Below are 19,432 nucleotides of genomic sequence, written 5' to 3' on the forward strand. Positions count from 1 at the left end.
GCTTTCTGTCATTCACTAACTGCCTTGTGAAAATAATGGATAATTTTTCTGTTGGTTTATGTTACTGCCATCCAGTTCATGCTATTCTACTATATCCAGACATTAGTCTCATCAATCTATTCTTATTGGCATGGCTCTCCATTATCTGGAAGAACTTTTAATCCTATGTAATCTTAGTGAATTTCATTTTATACTTTCCACTTTTAAATTATTTTATAAACACAATGGTTACCACACTTTTAATACTCTTCTGCTTAAAGAAGTTCTTTTTACCCTCTTTCAGTAACTCCTGTTTCTAAGTCAGTACTCTAACCACTGTAATAGATTTTCCTGGACTTCATTCAGACCCTTTTCAAAAAATAATTTGAACTTTTGAAGATTTTAAATCATGAAAGTAATATCCACTGTTTTCCCTTTTTCGTCAACTTTTTCGGTCCCTTAAACATGTCTAGAAGTAAACATCCAAAAATTGCACTAGGGATCATTTCGCTTGCTTCCTCATTGTTACCCCTTCCTTAGTGTTCAGAAACTCTACCCACCATTAGAGTTTCCACTAGTTAAGTATGAAGTAGGACTTCTGATGTCTATTTCACATGGCAAAATTTATAGTTAATTGATAGGAGTTACGTTTTTTCTCTTAAATTAATTCAGAGTAGAAGAATGGCAAGTCTGCAGTGGACGTTTAGCGTGTCTCTGCTTAACCTTCAAGTCCCCATTATAGTATAGTTCACCATTTATTATAATAAGGAATAAAATTTAGCCTTGTTTATAATATATAAAGTATTCCAGTCAGAATGCCTACTTTGATTTTTATACAGAAGTCCTGCCAACCATCCTCCCTTGGAAATCTGAACAAAGATGAACACAGACATTTCATCCACGGTACATAACGAGCATTATTCTCCATGAAGCTATATTAGAAAATGATATATATAAGAAAATGATATTAGAAAATGATATATATAAGGTACTATTTATCTTTTGAATTACTGTTATGTAAAAATCTCTTGTTGTTATGTTATTTGTCCAGCCTTAAAGTAACTACATAATCATGCATAGTTGAAAATTTTGGCTAAAAACAGCTTACAGTTCACCAAAATATGCCTTTATATGGCCATTGTTTGATCATGGAAATTGGACAAGACATTTTGGAGTTAAACAAGTAATGCAAATGTTAGACTACTTCATCTAAAGTTTACATTTAAGGTAGATAAAGTAGGTAAAAAATCAAGAAGGCTTAATTATAGTTACTAAGGGCAATGGATTCAGCTCTAGGCTTGGGGAACTTGGAGAGAGCTATGTGACACAGTTGATGAGAGTATGAATGGACAGGGAAACAAAATTGTTCTCCATTTGATTTGCATCACTGTATCTTTAGGATCTACACAGAAGTCTAGACTTGAACCCCAAAATTGCCTACTGCCCAGAATGGGCAGTCAAGTTCTTTGGGCCACTATTGTCCTCTCAGTGCTGTAAAATTGTCCTGCATAGGGGCTCCAAGATATGCACTGGGTTTGTACTGTAATATCATAGTAGCGATTAGCATAAAAATCCAGGTGTGACTCACATCTCCCACTTCTTAAGTCAAAATATATAGAATTTTGAAAAATGATGCAGATGCCTTTAATCAATCATTTCATAAGAATTTGCAAATAATAATGTCCACCACCGCTACTTCCACTGTTCTCAACTATTGACGACAACAATTCCAAGAAATTTTAAAGCTTCTCTTTATAGTTACTTTATAGTGAAGTAATAACTTATCGATCATCTTGGTACTGTGAGAATCTTGTAAAACAATTGTGGGAAAGTTTTCTACAAGGATATTTAGATCTTGAAGGATGAGTAACTGTTTGGCCAACAGATGGAAAAGCTAGTGCCCTCAGAGTGAAAATCATGTGCCGTGGCAAGGAGGAAATGAAAACACTGAATTATATACAAATTTTAATGTGAGTGGGGAATTCTATATAGTTTTTAAAACAAGGAGTGGGGGGAAGCCATTTCTTCAGTGCTTGGCTCCAGATAATAAAGGTCAGTGGAATAAACTGTTGTAAAGTTATGATAAGAGGCAAATTTAAGGCAGGGAAATACCACTCATCTAATATGCTTAGAAACCAAGGACCATCACAGCAGATGAAGGATGATGACAGTAGGGATTGGGCAGTGTGAATCTGGACCTGTTGGAAAGGTGCTCATCTAGCTATGAAGATGTTTGATCTCAGTCTTCTGAGCAGCACCTTGTTTCACAAATGAAGGAACTTACACCTAGAGTAGTTAAAGTTCCTATAGGGGCTTCCCTGGTTGCGCAGTGAATGAGAATCTGCCTGCCAATGCAGGGGACACGGGTTCGAGCCCTGGTCTGGGAAGATCCCACATGCCGCGGAGCAACTGAGCCCGTGAGCCACAACTACTGAGCCTGCGCATCTGGAGCCTGTGCTCCGCAACAAGAGAGGCCACGATAGTGAGAGGCCCGCGCACCGCGATGAAGAGTGGCCCCCGCTTGCCGCAACTAGAGAAAGCCCTTGCGCAGAGATGAAGACCCAACACAGCCAAAAATAAATTAAATAAATAAATAAATTTAAAAAGTAAAAAAAAAAAAAGTTCCTGTAGCCTCTACACCTAGACTAGTTAAAGTTCCTATCCTCTCTATGCAGTGTGTGGTCCCTGGACCTGCAGCACTGGAATCACCTGGGACTGTGTTTCAGATTCTTAAGCCCTGCCCCAGATCTACTGAAAACAGACTCTGCATTTTAACAAAAGACCCAGAGAATTGCTATTAGATTTTTAGAAACGCTAGCCTAAAGGAAACTGAGCCGTACACCTAGGGGGCTCTGACTCTGCTTCCATTGAATTCCTCCGTTACTGTTATATCTTGCTGCTTTGATAGACCCCATGGGCACATTACTTCCACTGCTCTTTAAGCTTAATCTTAAGAGAGGTCTAGGAAAGTGCCCAACCCGCCAGTGACATCTTAAAATCCTGCCAGCCAATGGCAAAGTGAGATCCCTCTGGGATTTCGGCGACCAAAGCAAGTTTTCCGGTTCCTCTGATGACACCTGCGATCCTGGGGTTCTTTCGCCAGACGCCTGCAGCTTCGGTTGAGGTTGCCCACTCCCTCAGCTTGGGCGGCGCCAAAGCCGGCTGGGCTGGAGGCTAGCAATCAGCGTCTGGCGGTTGCCTAGCAACGGCGTCCACACTAATCCTCAGTCAAATCTGCAAAGGTTTGCGGGATACCTAGAGCACGGCTATAGAGTCCGGGAGGAGCTCACTCATGGCCTGGGACTTGGAGACCCCAAAGAAGGATATGTAGCTGTGGGTGACCCCGTCGGAAGTGAAGTTCCTGGACGCGATGGCAGGGAGGGTCTACCGCCTCCCAATTACCGTGCACAATCTCGGCCGATACAGCCAGAAGATCCGGTTTCAGGAGCCTGTCAAGCCACAGGTAACACACTCAGGGGTGTTCAGAGCAGGACCTCAGGAGGGCCGCCGTCCGAGCATGCCTACCCACCTGGGCACCTGCTTTGTCCTGGGGAGTAGGCGCCCGGCTCCTGCGGGGCGTGCGGGCAGGATTGAGCTTCCTGGGGAGCGGCAATTTAGTGTGCTGGCCTTTTTGTTTTGTTTTGATGTTTTTTCCTTTCTGCTTGGGGCTGGGAGACAAGGTGGAGAAAAGTCGATCTGGAACCTCCCAATTTCTTCATTGGGAGTTTGGAAAGAAGGGAAGAGGATTTCACGTCCGTCTCCTCTTAACAGCCCAGAATCTATGCTTCATGATACTGTAGAATTATGGCAACAGATTCTCTATTAACTACCCTTTGGATCATAAAGTGTCTGTTACTCCAGATACTGTAGGATAGTGGAAAGGTTTACTGTTTCGTATTCTAACAAACCTTTGTTGAGAACCTGCTACAAAATAGGCAGTAAGTGTTAGGGATGTAAAATGGAGAGAGTCCTGCTTTCATAAGACTTAGAAACTAATGAGGGAGTTAGTACTAATAATCAGCAAAATTAATGTTCTGAGAGGCTATCCCTATCTTCTGATTTAAAAGTTGACAGAACTTCATCTCTGTCTCACTGTTGTTTTAGATTATCTGTGTAAATGGATGGATATTAGTTTACTGTGATCATCTGTTCTTAGGGAAGGTTGATATAGGACAGGTGAAATGAATTTTTGATATGTACGTGATGAATAACTGCATTTTTTGTGGGGTAGTTCTAATGATAATGATATTGAATGCAGCTGGACTTCTATATGCAGAAATGGAAAGGTATCTATGATTTAATTAAAATCACACATATTTGTTTGTATATATATAGATAAATGTACGGTAGTGATTAGGAGGGCAATGAGAAAAAGGACTTTTATGTTCTACTTTTTACACTTAGAAAATTGATGTACTGTTTACCTACACTAAAGTGCACAAATCTTGAAAGTAAACCTTGATGAATTTTTATATACATATATCTCCACGTAGCCACCACTTGGATCAAGTCATAGAATATTTAGAGCACTCTAGAAGGTTCCCTATAGTACGTGGAGTAATCACCCCATGGAGGTGACCACTATACTAATTTGTAATGAACCAGATTAATTTTGTCAGTTCTTGAGTTTTATATAAATGGAATCATTCTTTATTGATTTTTGTATGTACATGTTTTAACAATAGTAATGTGTTTATTTTGTAATAAAAGTGTACATCACAGAGACTATTAACTACTCTTTAAATCAAGAAGTACCTGATTACTCCAAACACTGTAAAATTCGGGCAAAAGTTTATTATTTCATTAACTCTACATATTTATTGAACAATTGAATGTATATCTGAAAATATTTTCTTTTAAAACTCAAGCTGGCAGCAAATCCCAGATGTGGGCAAACACTATTTTATGGATGTCCAGGAGACACTTGTATGGGTGGTTTTTATGCAGTCAGAAGAAAAATAACATAATTAGTTTTACTGTGGTTTTTATTTAGACCACAGGTCTTGACATTGGCAAGAGAATGGCCAGACAGGTTTACTAGTTAGAGGCCAAGGCCATGAGTTCAATATCTGTTGCAAGATCATGATATGCACTCCTGGTCCTTCACAGGCATAAAGGGAATTAGGGAAGGGATAGATTAGCAAAAAGTATATTAACTGTCTTGGAGGAAGAAAGAAAAAATAAAAACAGGGTGCTACGTAAAGGGCATTGTCATCATCACTATTGTAATTATTTAGGAAATGATTCTCTTAACACACAGCAGTGCTTGTTTTCCACCCCGTTTTCCAAGATCCTGCCTTGCCTATGTATTGAGTACCCACTATGTGCCATATGCAGTGCTAATGCCACCTACTGTGGGTTGCTGTTAGAAAATTAAGACACAGTCCTTATCTTCAGTGTTTTGCTGACTCGTGTGGTCTTTGGTTCTGTCAGGCCAGTCTTACTTGTAATTGTCCTCTTACCCCCATGGCTCAGACTTCCTTTTCTTTTGACCCATGTTTTCATTCCTCCCTCCTGCAAGAATCACCGCCTTCCAAATCCCACCCATCTTTTAGGGTCAAAGCGAGTTCTCATTTTCTGAAACAAGTCTTCTCTTATATTATCTCCAAATTATTTCTCCCCTACTGGATACTAATTGCATTTACAGACATTCGTTATAGCTTGGACTTGTATCCAGATGGCTCCTGGTAAGTGTTACTTCCACCTCAATGGTCAGTTCATAAGCTCCTAAGAGAAGGGGTGGTGCCTTACACACCTTTGCAGACCACTCAGAGCGCTGAGAAACTTGTGGTTTGGGCACATGCTGCTGAAGTACTAGTTGCCCTTCTTATTTAAAGGAAGGTGGTCAAACCTGTTATGTGGACTTCCAGCACCCAAAGACCTATGTGGGGCATAATCTATCCCTTGTTTTCTTACTGTTTGGTGATGGATGGGGGTTGAGAGTTGGGCTGTGGTAGTTATGAGGTGTCAGAATCATTGTTTGCTGGAAGTATGATGCTTTCAGACCAGTGGTATCAACACATCACTCCAGTTCTCTGTATCTCTCATTGCTGGAAAGCCCTGCTTAGACTCAGTCTGACATTAAAAGCCCTGAATAATTAATTTCAACTTGACCTCCGTTGTTACTCATTGAAGCTCTTTGCCCAGCGAGGCTAGCTTATTAGCTGCCTACTGAGAGATTATTTTGCTTATTCTTTTCTCTGCGTGTGCCTGAGATACTCCCGCCTCCATAGGGAGCACCTTTCTTGCTTCTTCTCCACCTTTTACATCCATCCTCTAAGCCTGGGTTGAGTGTACTCCTTCTTAGCCCACAGTAATCATGTCCTCTCACAGATTTTCATGATACTTATGTCTGCATCACTCATATGACACTTGATTAGTCCCTGGCTTACATTATTTTAATTTTCAAGGGGTATATAGTCTACTTCTTTAAAGAGATTATATATTCAGGAGATTCTTTCTAGTTGTAGGGAAAGAGCTTAAGTTTTAGAGTCAGACAGATGTGTGTTTTGAGTCCTCACTGACACAGTGACCTTAGGTATTAATTGCACCTACAGGTCCCAGTTTCTCATCTCTACACTGGGAGCCTTAATATCAGCGTTACAGGGCTGTAGAAGTGTATTAAGTGAGCTAATAGACATCGAATGCTTCACCTACCAGACATACTCAGCACAAAGCAGTTCTCCTCTTTCCCCCTTCAGATTTTTCCTGGAGTCTAGCAAATGTTTTTCAAGAACAAAAGTTCTTTTTCCTCATTGGTCTATTCCTTTTTATATTTCCTCCAAGTTATGAAGTCCAAGTCCTTTATGCAGAAAGTATGTAAAATGCTATATGTATTTATGATTGTATGTATGTGTTCATGTTTATATTGTGTATGTATTTAGACTGAGTAACATTTTCATTAGATTGCTCTTCCCTTTTTTTCTGTATTCTAGTACCTCATACTTCTAAAGGAGCCCATGAGCATTTACATATTTCTTGACTGACTTCATTTTCAGTTTCAGTTTGTGTACCATTAAAAGCATATCTGAAGCATCTAGAATCTGATAGGTATAGATATGGTCATTAAGTCTTTGCCCTTAGGGCAGGAATATTGCCTATGTCTTGATATATCTCTTGAAATAATGTATACTCCTAACTACAGTTGCTCATACTATTTTCTTATTAGGACTTAAGATGTATAATTTGATTTTTTTTTTCCTCCCACTGAAGTTCAAACTGATTTGGACCAATCTGGATAAAGCACTTGCTTCTGGCCTTCAGACAACAGCTATGGTGGAATATCATCCTGATAAGAATGAAGACACTTTTGACCAACTTCTTATTTCAATAGGAAATAAAACAATAGAGATCCTTCTAATTGGGTATGTATTCGTCATATTTCATGCTAATATTTTGAGCACTCTTCAAAGATTAAGGGTCATAGTAATATTTTGTATTTTCTATGACTAATAGAGCTTTCTGTATCTACAGTTTCCTTACACCTGAACTTAAAGAACAAATTTTTAGCAAATTGTAGTGTTCAAAACAAATGGAAGACCAGTTTTCCATTTTTTAAATTAAAATCATAAAAAAATGTCCAACAATTGCATGTTTTCTTTTTTTCCCCTTGAACTTGCACCCTACTTTATTTCCACCATGTTTTCTGTACCTTTTGATAGCAAGATTGATTAAAGAATGCTATTTTTGCTCTCTCTACAATCTTACTTTCCGTTCTCACTCCAGCAAACTCCAGAGGGGCTGTTTTCCCCAGCTTTCCAGTGAAGTAACTCTTGCATATTGCCAGTCTGTTGGTACCTCCTTTGTCTTTATCTTACTCCATTTCTCAGAAGCATTAGACACAATTAACCAGTACTGCCTTTGTGGGCCACTTTATTCTCTTGATTTCCCTGCTACTACACCTCTTCAATGATTGTTCCTTCTCATCCTATGTTATTATTATTTTTTTAATTGAAATACAGTTGACATATAACATTGTGTAAGTTGAAGGTGTACATGTTGATGTGATACATTTATATATTGCAATATATTACTACCATAGGGTTGGCTAACACCAGTATCACATTACATAGTCATCATTTCTTTCCTGTGGTGGGAACAATTAAGATCTAGTCTGTTAGCAACTTTGAAGTTTATAATACATTTTTGTTGCCTATGATCACTATGCTGTATGTTAGCTCTCTGGGACTTATTTATCTACTAGTTCCCAGTTTGTACCCTTAAACAGTATCTCTCCAATTCTCCTACCCTCCAGCCTCTGGTAACCACCCTTCTACTTTCTGTTTTTGTGATGGATGTATTCCTAAATGAATTATTGTGGACCCATATTCACATTTTAATTTAATTTTAAATTATTGTCATATTTACTTCACAGAATTTGAAATCATGCAGATGTTTGGCTTCAAAAAAATCAAAATGGTATTTTTTTGAGATTGGCTGAAAAATATGGACTGATATAATGAATATAATACAGAACTAAGTAACTGGTTTGCAGATTAACTTTAATACAAATAATTTATTTGACCAGGACATTGTGCTATTCATTTTATACTGAAATAAGTATAGTTCTGTTCATTATAAAATTACCTGTTAGAGCTACTGTTAAAATTTTTGGTTTTTTTTTTCACATATATACATGCATGATCCTTCTTTTCCCCAGCAAGATATGATTCCATAGGCGTTATTCTTTTGTCTCTGTCTAGCACCAGCAGAATTAATATTAGAATATTAATATTTAATATTAATATTGCTATTAGATATGTCTTTTTATAATTTCCCTTGCATTTTTTCATTTTCATAAACTAAATTTAGATGTGCAATTATTTGGGTTCTCAGTGTTGTTGAGAAGTTCTGCTTTCTCACAACATCCCATTCTGCATAGGAGTCAAACAGCTGACACATGTTAGGAAAGGAATAAGCTACTCCTTTGCATCACTGGAAGGTATTTATTTAGCTATCAGAGCATCCCCAAGTTTGGAGACCACTGGTACTTGGCATTAGTGTGTTGGTCATTTCCCTCTCCAGAATTTCCTTCAACTCTGATCCTTAGTCAGGGTTCAACTGGTAACTCATCTTGCAGAGGGCATTTGGAGTCAAGAGGCCCTTCTTCTTTTTTTATTTTTTTTTATTTTTTTAAAATTATTTTTATTTTTTTAATTTTTTTAAATTTTTTTTAATTTTTTGCTTTATAACAAATTTAATCAGTTATACATATACATATGTTCCCATATCCCCTCCCTTTTGCGTCTCCCTCCCACCCTCCCTATCCCACCCCTCCAGGCGGTCACAAAGCACCGAGCTGATCTCCCTGTTCTATGCGGCTGCTTCCCACTAGCTATCTACCTTACGTTTGGTAGTGTATATATGTCCATACCGCTCTTTCACTTTGTCACAGCTTACCCTTCCCCCTCCCCATATCCTCAAGTCCATTCTCTAGTAGGTCTGTGTCTGTATTCCTGTCTTACCCCTATGTTCTTCATGACATTTTTTTTTCTTAAATTCCATATATATGTGTCAGCATACAGTATTTGTCTTTCTCTTTCTGACTTACTTCACTCTGTATGACAGACTCTAGGTCCATCCACCTCATTACAAATAGCTCAATTTCATTTCTTTTTATGGCTGAGTTATATTCCATTGTATATATGTGCCACATCTTCTTTACTCATTCATCCGATGATGGACACTTAGGTTGTTTCCATCTCCGGGCTATTGTAAATAGGGCTGCTATGAACATTTTGGTACATGACTCTTCTTGAATTATGGTTTTCTCAGGGTATATGCCCAGTAGTGGGATTGCTGGGTCATATGGTAGTTCTATTTGTAGTTTTTTCAGGAACCTCCATACCGTTCTCCATAGTGGCTGTGCCAATTCACATTCCCACCAGCAGTGCAAGAGTGTTCCCTTTTCTCCACACCCTCTCCAGCATTTATTGTTTCTAGGTTTTTTGATGATGGCCATTCTGACTAGTGTGAGATGATATCTCATTGTAGTTTTGATTTGCATTTCTCTAATGAGTAAAGATGTTGAGCATCCTTTCATGTGTTTGTTGGCAGTCTGTATATCTTCTGTGGAGAAATGTCTATTTAGGTCTTCTGCCCATTTTTGGATTGGGTTGTTTGTTTTTTTGTTATTGAGCGGTATGAGCTGCTTATAAATTTTGGAGATTAATCCTTTGTCAGTTGCTTCATTTGCAAATATTTTCTCCCATTCTGAGGGTTGTCTTTTGGTCTTGTTTATGGTTTCCTTTGCTGTGCAAAAGCTTTTAAGTTTCATTAGGTCCCATGTGTTTATTTTTGTCTTTATTTCCATTTCTCTAGGAGGTGGGTCAAAAAGGATCGTGCTGTGATTTATGTCATAGAGTGTTCTGCCTATGTTTTCCTCTAAGAGTTTGATAGTGTCTGGCCTTACATTTAGGTCTTTAATCCATTTTGAGCTTACTTTTGTGTATGGTGTTAGGGAGTGATCTAATCTCGTACTTTTACATGTCCCTATCCAGTTTTCCCAGCACCACTTATTGAAGAGACTGTCCTTTCTCCACTGTACATTCCTGCCTCCTTTATCAAAGATAAGGTGACCATATGTCCGTGGGTTTATCTCTGGGCTTTCTATCCTGTTCCATTGATCTATCTTTCTGTTTTTGTGCCAGTACCATACTGTCTTGATTACTGTAGCTTTGTAAAGAGGCCCTTCTTCTGATAGGTGGCTAGATACTTTATTGTCCTCAGAGGTCAACAACTGTCTTGATATGTTGTGGTGCATATGGGGCCAGAAAAAGTTTTTTATACAAGGAGAAGATAAACCAGTAGGAAAGCCAGAGAAACTGTTATATATTGCCATTTTACCACACCCTTAATGCTAAGGTTAAACCATATATATGTATATGCATGTATGTACGTGTATATGTGTGTGTATGTGTGTGTGAAGATTCTTAAGAAATTCTTCTTAAGATACTTTTCCACATCTAGTTAGAGAAGAAGTTTGAAAAAACGTTCAGCTTCACATCTTATATTGTTTGTGTAACTGGTTCCTCTTTTAGATCCTGTAAACTATTAATGCAATTATGTATACACATATAAATATATTGTAAAGAGATGTACAAGGTCATTGATCTTTTCCTGTCACAAAATTACAATCTCTATGAGAAGAACATGGGTATTTCTTAGACTATGCAGCATAAGTAGGACATTCCTGGCTGATCTCTGCAATGTCTGTACCTATCCAGTAATACACAAACACATATAAACACAGATCCCAGAAAGAAGGCCCAGACCACCAATGTATAGGCAGTATTTGTGAATGTTTTGTTCAGGTATTTTTATTTATGAATTTTAGTGTGTTTGCATGTATATATGATTGTATGTATGTATGCATTTATGCTTTGGAGGTTGTATCCTAAGTGGAGTAAACTATTTAATTCATGTGTCTGGCATATAACCTTAGGACTCAATAAAGATTAGTTATTACTATATTTATTACTGATGCTGTTGTTATCGTTGTTAGGTTTCTAAGGTAATGTACTTGAAGTCTAACAAAATGGATTCAAGGTTAAGTTCCCCAACGTTATATCCAAATAATTCCTTAGATAAATCATTTAAGCTTTTTAAGTCTTTGGCTTTTCATCTGTAACCTAGGAGCCGTAATATTTACCTACCTTTCAGGAAATTTGTTAATATCAAACAGGATAATATACTTAATGGTGCTTTATAAACTATAAATTATTATCCAGATATATATATCATTATGAGATGTGTATTTAGGATTAGAATGGATTTTTTAAATGCTTATGAAAACATATGCTACAGATACGCTACAGTGAGTCCTTTAAATTAGAGACACACATGGAAAATCAATTGTATCCTTTTGTTCTTAGACCTTGTTTTAGTCCCCAAGTGACATTTTATAGTATCACAGCTTCTTTTATTTCATCAGATTTGGATCATCCAAACTAGTTTACTTTGTTCAGATAACTTGCACCCTTTTGAGGTCGGGGGGGCAAAAGAATGTATTATAGGCTTAGTTGGAGATTCCAAAACAGAATTCCAAATATATTTTGAGCTACAAAAATATTGAGATGTGTGGGTTACCTCTCAAGGTGAGTACTTGGGAAGGCATACCATGTACTTACGCATAAAGTCTGATTTCTTTATTTAAAATGTGTCTCATTATCTTTTTTTCATGTCTTTATTTTACAGTTTGTTTTACTGACAGATGTGCCACCAGCAGACCTATAAGGAAACTGAAATATCTTTTTAGGAGTTAAGATAAAAATATCTATATATGTCCCCCTGTGGATTTAACCATGAGGTTATAGTTGTTAAAATTCATCATATGGTCCTCTTTTCTCCTCTTCTAGGTTGATTCTATCCTGTCAACTGGAAATTGAGTCAGAAGTTAATTTTGGGACATTGGTTGCCAATAGTAAAGTATATTGTAAAGAGATTAATATCATTAACCATGGCAGAGTACCAGGTAAATACTTTCTGTCATATAAATTAACCTATACTTTTGGAAGAAAATTGGTACTGTTTGAAATATATACCTTCTGCAATTAATGGATTCTCTGATTCACCCTACCCCTCCAAAAAAATTATGTTATTTGAAAAAGCTCAAAACTGAAGGTCCTTAAGTAGGATCACTGTAAAAGACTATAGGTAATATCAGGAAAGATGAATCTACATCCTTATGATTCTTATTAATACAACCTGACTCTCAGATGACTGATGATCTCCCTGAGGATAGAAGGCAAGGTGGTGTCATGGAAGTGACATAGTCCTTAGAGCTTTCCAGTGATAGAATCAGGACACAGTGCCTTACTAGCTGTGTGATCTGGGGCAAGTATCTTTAAGGACATTGAACTTCAGATTCCTCATTTATAAACTGGCTAATAAAATATACTGTGCTTAAGGTTGTAATATGGTACTTGACTTATCACAAGCACTCAGTAACTATTTGTTCTTTTTCTCGATCATATTCAACTTTGAATTCACATGATGATCCCTAGAAGGCTCTTACTAACATTTTGTTGAAAGGAAAACTGCTTCTCTCTTCTCCATACTGGATTATTTCTAGACATTCTTACTGTGACCTAAGAGTTTCCATAAAGGCATAGGTGTGCCTGTGACTATGTGTGTGTGTGCACACGCATGTGTGTATGCACACTCTTCATTGATGATATACTGTAGACATAAAATCACTTATCCTGTCATTCAGTTGATTGGATGGTCAGCATCTGGGATGATAAGACTAACATTTTCCCCAAGCTGAGATGAGGACTAGCTCCAGACAGGGAGGGCATTTCTCTCTGAGACTGCTTGTTGGATACATAAAACAGGTCTTAAATCCAAACCCGTTTTACAGTAAGTGAGGACGTTCTTTGGGGTTGCTTGAATGAGCAGTGGGAATTATTAAGACAAAGGCAGTCTGTCACTTTACTGATTTCTTCTGGGATATGAACAAATAAAACTGATAGTTGTTACTCACTGAATGTTATTCATTTCACTTTCTATGCTTTGATTTTTAAATGGCTGAATTTCTGATGCCTGTCAGACTGTGGAATATTAGGCTCATTTGTGGTCTGACTCCAGTGTTAAGGATGAACTCTCTTATGGTGATTGACTATGGGCTGTATGGTCCTTTAGATTGTCTGGTTATAGAGCAGTGATATGTAATTGAGAGAATTTTATTTGTATTCTTTTACTTTCCAAAATCTCTCTTAACTGTTGTCCATTCCAAAATCTTTAAAGTTTTGATCATATCCTCTCTTTATTCTAAAATCTCACCAAATTGTACAGCTTTATTACTTATAAAAACTCTCTGTAAGTAAAAAATACATAATTTTAATTTTAATTGAATATTTAATATTATTTTACTTAATAAAAGTATATGTGTGGACCTGAGTCCCTACATTTTAGGAAAAGTAATCCACATTGACTTTTAGTATTATATTAATATTTTGTGTGTGCATAGTATTTGTAGTTAATACTATATTGGTAAATTATAATTGAGTATTATGAAATGTTAATTACTCTTACTAACTGAAACAAATTGTTATCAATGAAACACATTTTCTTAGTGCTGACTTTGTCCCTCATTTCTGGAGTTGAATGATATTATTTTTTCCACCCTTACCAAAACTGATAGTATGTTTTATATTCACAGTAGCAAGTGCCCGTAAAGTGTCATAAAGTCCTCATTACCCACAAGCACAACATATAAATATTCATGAGAATTATAATGTATTTTCATGAAGAAAAACACTTAGGCAGAAAATAGATTCAGCAACCAAAGATGATTTTAATAAAATTTTCAAAAAGGATTTTATGTGACAAATATTTTATAGTTTTAGAGTCAAAGATCAAGTGTTTACAAACGTATATGTGCACTTAAGAGGACATTAAAAAGCCACATTCAGCAGATTCATGATTTGTATAGCTTTGTTTTCTCTCTCTGGTAGTGTCACTGAGGTTATTATCTTCAGTTTTATAGAAGCCAGAGTTTACGTAACAACTTCATGATGTTTTATTTTAATAGTCTATTATGGAGTAACCATCCCTAGATTTAGCTGAAAGTTGTTGAATACATTTTGTTGTCTTGCCCCTTATAAGAATGTTTCCTAAATTTACAAAGTAGTGCTTGTCTTTTCATCTTGAAAAGACATGGTTTAATCTTTAAGATGTTTCTAATATTAGTGTTTTGTGAGCTGGGGAACTCCTTGTTCTCTTTTATGTCTTTATTGTTTCTCAGTTTTTATCATTGAAGATTGAAAAAACATTATTTTAGCATGCCTTGAATTACACACATTTCCCTCTTCTCCTCTTGAATCTTTGGGTACTTTTTCTACTACTGTGTTACGATGTAGAATAGTCTTTAAAGTCTCTAGTGTGATCTTTACACACCATTTCTGGGTTTGAACAGCTACCTTAGGACTCCTTTAGGTTTTGGGGGGTTACTTTGCCCCAAATATATGACCTTTCTCTTGCTCTTAATGTCTGCTGTCCTCCTTCCCCTGATCGTCAGCATCATCTCTCTACATCACTGTCTAGAAAAGCCTGGCATCATCTGTAAACCAGAAAATTTGCTAAATTGGACCAGACCCAGGAGTGGTCCTCTGAATCCTCTCTAACTACCCAGAGAAGCACCCACTGCTTATTGTCAATGCATTTTTTTGTTTTGTTTTCATGGAAACTGATGTCATGAAATCTCAACATACTTTTCATGCATAACACAATGTTAGGCATATACCAGGAATTCAATAAGCCTTTATTTAATTGATTTGACCTGGAGTGAGGTGTTCCAGGTCCCAAATCTTGGTTACAATATTAACTGGCTGGGAGACCCCAGGCAAGGAATTTACACTTCCCAAACATTCATTGCCTCCCTTATACGTTAAAGATAAACATAGCGCCTTCCTCCTATAATTGTGGTGATGATTAATAAAATGCTTAGCACACTCTCTGACATATATTAAGTGTTCAGTAAATATTCATTATTGATGTTAGAATTCTTCTTCTCCCTCCTCCTTAATTCTCTTTTGTGGACTGCTGTCCCTTTTTTCAGTACATTAGAAGTGAGTGTTCCTTAGGATTTGTCATAGACCCTCATGTTTCCTCAGTCACCATGCTCTCCCTAGGCAATCACTTCCATTCCTGTTACTTCACTGAAGTCTGTACAAGACTCTGCATTTCCTTCAGGTTTTTCAAAGTTAACACGTCTAAAACTAAACTCCTCAATGCCTCCCTCAAACTTCTCCTTTTCTGTTTTTCATTGAATGTCACCACCGTGTATATGGCCAAGTCAGAAATTTGGCAAATCCTTGACACCTCCCTCCTTTTCACCCTCTACCCCCTTACTCAGTCAACTATTAAATCCTGTCTGTTCACTTCCTTATAGTGTGAGTAATCCTACTTTTCTCTGTCCCATTGTCACTTTTTTACAACAGTCCATAATCTTCTCTTGCCTTATAATTACATCAACCTAAATTATTTGTCTGGAGTCACCTCTTATCTCCTTCTAGTTCATTCTCCACACATCAGTCAGTTTCACATCTAAAAAGAAATGAAAATTTGATGACAAAAATTCTTCAATGACACCCTTCTCCTAGGATGATGTTCTTGCTCCTGTTGTTAGCAATTAAAAAACCAGTCAAATATTTCATTATTACTAATGATATTAAAGTTACATAAGACACAGTAATGTTTGTGAGCTCACTGTTTTAATATATTTAAAAGATTGAGCAATGTTCTTTCATTATGGGTTGTTCATTCATTTTTTTTTTTTCGGTACTCAGGCCTCTCACCGTTGTGGCCTCTCCCTTTGCGGAGCACAGGCTCCGATGCACAGGCTCAGCAGCCATGGCTCACGGGCCCAGCCGCTCCGCAGCATGTGGGATCTTCCCGGACCGGGGCACGAACCCGTTACCCCTGCGTCGGCAGGCGGACTCTCAACCACTGCGCCACCAGGGAAGCCCAGGACAGCATTTTTTAATGCTATATATCTCAGTTCATTAGCAGAATGTGCAGTCACTATAATGGGTCACCACCAGTATTAAAACAATGAAGTTGAAAACATCAGAATGCATCTCACATGGTAAGGGCAAGTGGCGTTTTGTAAAATTTGTTTCGTGTGTGTGTGTGTGTGTGTGTGTGTGTGTGTGTGTGTTCTGCATTGTAATGTAAAATGCATTTCTAACTGAAGGTCACAATTTAAAAAACGTTAGAGAAACAGCTGTGAGCCCCGAGAGGAGCTTAGGTTCTATTGTAAAGGCAGTGGAATCTCAGGAAGGTTTTAAGATGGGAGTGTCTTGATTAGTTTGCATTTTAGAAAGGTCATGTTGATAGCAGTGTACAAAATTGAGGAGTACAGATGTGGAGTGGATAGCCTGACTAGAAATTCTAATAGTAAAGCAGAAGAGAAATAATGAAGGCCTCATTTAAGGTACAAATTGGGAGTATGGAGGGAGAGAAGTGTGCAGATTGGAGATATGTTATGGAGGTAGATTTGACTACATTTAGTGACTGGTTATAGAAAGGGAAGGTAAGAGGAGGTTCAGGTCTGTGAGAGAAGATCTTGAGTTCTGTTTTGGAATGCTGGAATTGATTTGCTTTGCAGAATCCTGTGGAACCTATTAGATTTACTTATCTTGAGTCCCAGAAAAAAATTTGGTCTAGGTATATTGGTTTGAGAGTCATCAGTTCATAAGATGTAGATGAAGCATGAAATGTTGAAAATAACTTTGAGAAGGAGGGTAGAGTATAAAAAAAAGTAGGAGAGAAGTAGCATTATTCATAGAATTTACAAAATATCCAAGTCTTAGAAGAATAAGAAGGCAGAGTCTAAATAAGTTAGAAGGAAAGCCGTGAAAGTATGGTGTCAAGAAAGCTAAGGGAGGGGAGATGTGGAAAGAGATGGTATCAACCATGCCCAGTGTGACAGAGATACAAAGTTAAGGACTTTGGTGATGGCTGTGAATTGGTCAGTGATCTGTGGTATCTGACAGAGTGAGATTCAAAAGGATTGCATTTATGCCAGAGAGGGATAAATGCGGGATGGAGGGAAGTTGCAACAGTGAATTCAAATTAGTCTGGAAAGTGAAGTTTTATGAGGGAGGATATTCATTTCAGCAAAGAAGTGGAGTTTTTCTGAGATACTTTACTTTGTAGGGAATTGGGTTATTAGGATGGGGATGAAGTTGGCTGTTGGACTTGGGGGAATGGGATGAGAAAAGAATCTCAGAATTCTAGAACTAGAGGTGACCATGTAAATCATTGGTGATATGGAAATATCAGTAAGTGATTTTTGGGGTCAATTCATGCGGTTGTTTTCCATCTTTGTTGTTTCCTGGAGACAATGAATTAGGTTGCACATATGCTATTCTACTTTGCAGATTCAGACAGACAGAAGGATATGACAATCTCTGGCACATATGTGAAAGGAACTGCTCTTAGGCCTTTGAATTTTAATTATTATGTGATTTTATAAAATTTCTGTTTATATAAACATTTAGGAGAAAAATAAAATACATAGAATTCTAATTAAAATATGTATGTATAATTCATTATCTTGTAGAGTGAGTTTGCGAGATCGCCCAGACATATTCTTGAATATCAAAGCTCATGTTGTTGAGCAGATGATTGAATTGTTAAACATGAGTAATGATAAAAAGTTGGAAAGCATAAGCTTTGGTCCTGTTTTCTTTGGAATGTCAAAGATTGAACATGCACTTCTATACAATAATAGCCCAGAACCTATAAATTGGGTAGCCATAATGCAAGATGATTCTGTTGGAGAAGAATTGGTAAGTAAGTAGTGTAACTTACTAATAACCAACAAGCTGTTTAATTTTTCTAAATATGTTTTAACATGAAGATAGATATGATTTCATTTCATGTGTCTCCAAGGGTGACCTAAAAAAGTTCAGTAAATTCGGCTGACATTGATAGTAATCTATATCTGTTCTTATCAATTTTTCAATAGTTCTTTTAATTTTATGAGGTGCCTTGATCAAATTTATGTACGTTGCTTTTAAAACATACATATTCTCTATATCTAGACTCTGGAATTTCAATAATTATTTTATGACCTCATCTTAAAATATTTTATTTTGTTTGTGTTTTGCCTGAATACTCTTTTATTTCTCATTTTATATTACAGGGTACAAATGTTCAACAAAGAACAGATGTTGCTTTAAATAATCTAACCTACTTAAGGAAAATAAAGAACATAGATGTTACCACATTTATCTCCTATGTTCCTAATGAAGGGAGGTTACAACCTTATCAAAAGATTTTAATTACATTTTGTTTCAGCCCAAAGTAAGCAAAAATTAATTCCATTATGATGTTACTTATTAATGGAAAGTATATTAACCATACATTCATCAGATTGATTTTAATAGTAAAACTTGGTGGGCTTCCCTGGTGGTGCAGTGGTTGAGAATCCGCCCGCCAATACAGGGGACACGGGTTAGAGCCCTGGTCCGGGAAGATCCCACATGCCACAGAGCAGCGAGGCTGCCACAGCTGCTGAGCCTGCGCTCTAGAGACTGTGAGCCACAACTACTGAGCCCGCATGCCACAACTGCTGAAGCCCGCGTGCCTAGAGCCTGTGCTCTGCAACAGGAGAGGCCACCGCAATGTGAAGCCCACGCACCACAATGAAGAGTAGCACCTGCTCGCCGCAACCAGGGAAAGCCTGTGCGCAGCAACGAAGACCCAACACAGCCAAAAATAAATAAATTAAATAAATAAATTTATTAAAAAAAACAAACTTGGCAGAAGGCACAAATTGAGTTTTTCTTATTATGGTTCTAAATATTTCTAACATGGTTAATATTATTTACAATATTTAAAAATGTTTCTAAATACTTCATTTTAAATTAAAAATCTCTCCAGACCTTGTGGAAATGAGGTGATGGAATTTTTGGGTTGCTTTGGATTTTGGCCGCAAACCAAT

General features: G+C 37.2%; 1 protein-coding gene across 1 annotated transcript in view; it reads left to right on the forward strand.

The window, feature by feature from the left end:
• The window catches only part of CFAP47 (cilia and flagella associated protein 47), a gene marked incomplete at both ends in the record, with an annotated part of 304,526 nt that overhangs the window by 11,975 nt on the left and 273,119 nt on the right, over nucleotides 1–19,432 (forward strand). The window contains 7 exon segments of the mRNA XM_082609208.1: nucleotides 3,239–3,307; nucleotides 3,311–3,442; nucleotides 7,192–7,343; nucleotides 12,336–12,451; nucleotides 13,314–13,338; nucleotides 18,047–18,275; nucleotides 18,632–18,792. Of these exon segments, the coding sequence (XP_082465334.1) occupies nucleotides 3,239–3,307; nucleotides 3,311–3,442; nucleotides 7,192–7,343; nucleotides 12,336–12,451; nucleotides 13,314–13,338; nucleotides 18,047–18,275; nucleotides 18,632–18,792 (884 nt within the window).

Source organism: Mesoplodon mirus (assembly GCF_964341445.2).
Source record: "Mesoplodon mirus genome assembly, chromosome: X".
NCBI classification, from domain to species: Eukaryota; Metazoa; Chordata; class Mammalia; order Artiodactyla; family Ziphiidae; genus Mesoplodon; species Mesoplodon mirus.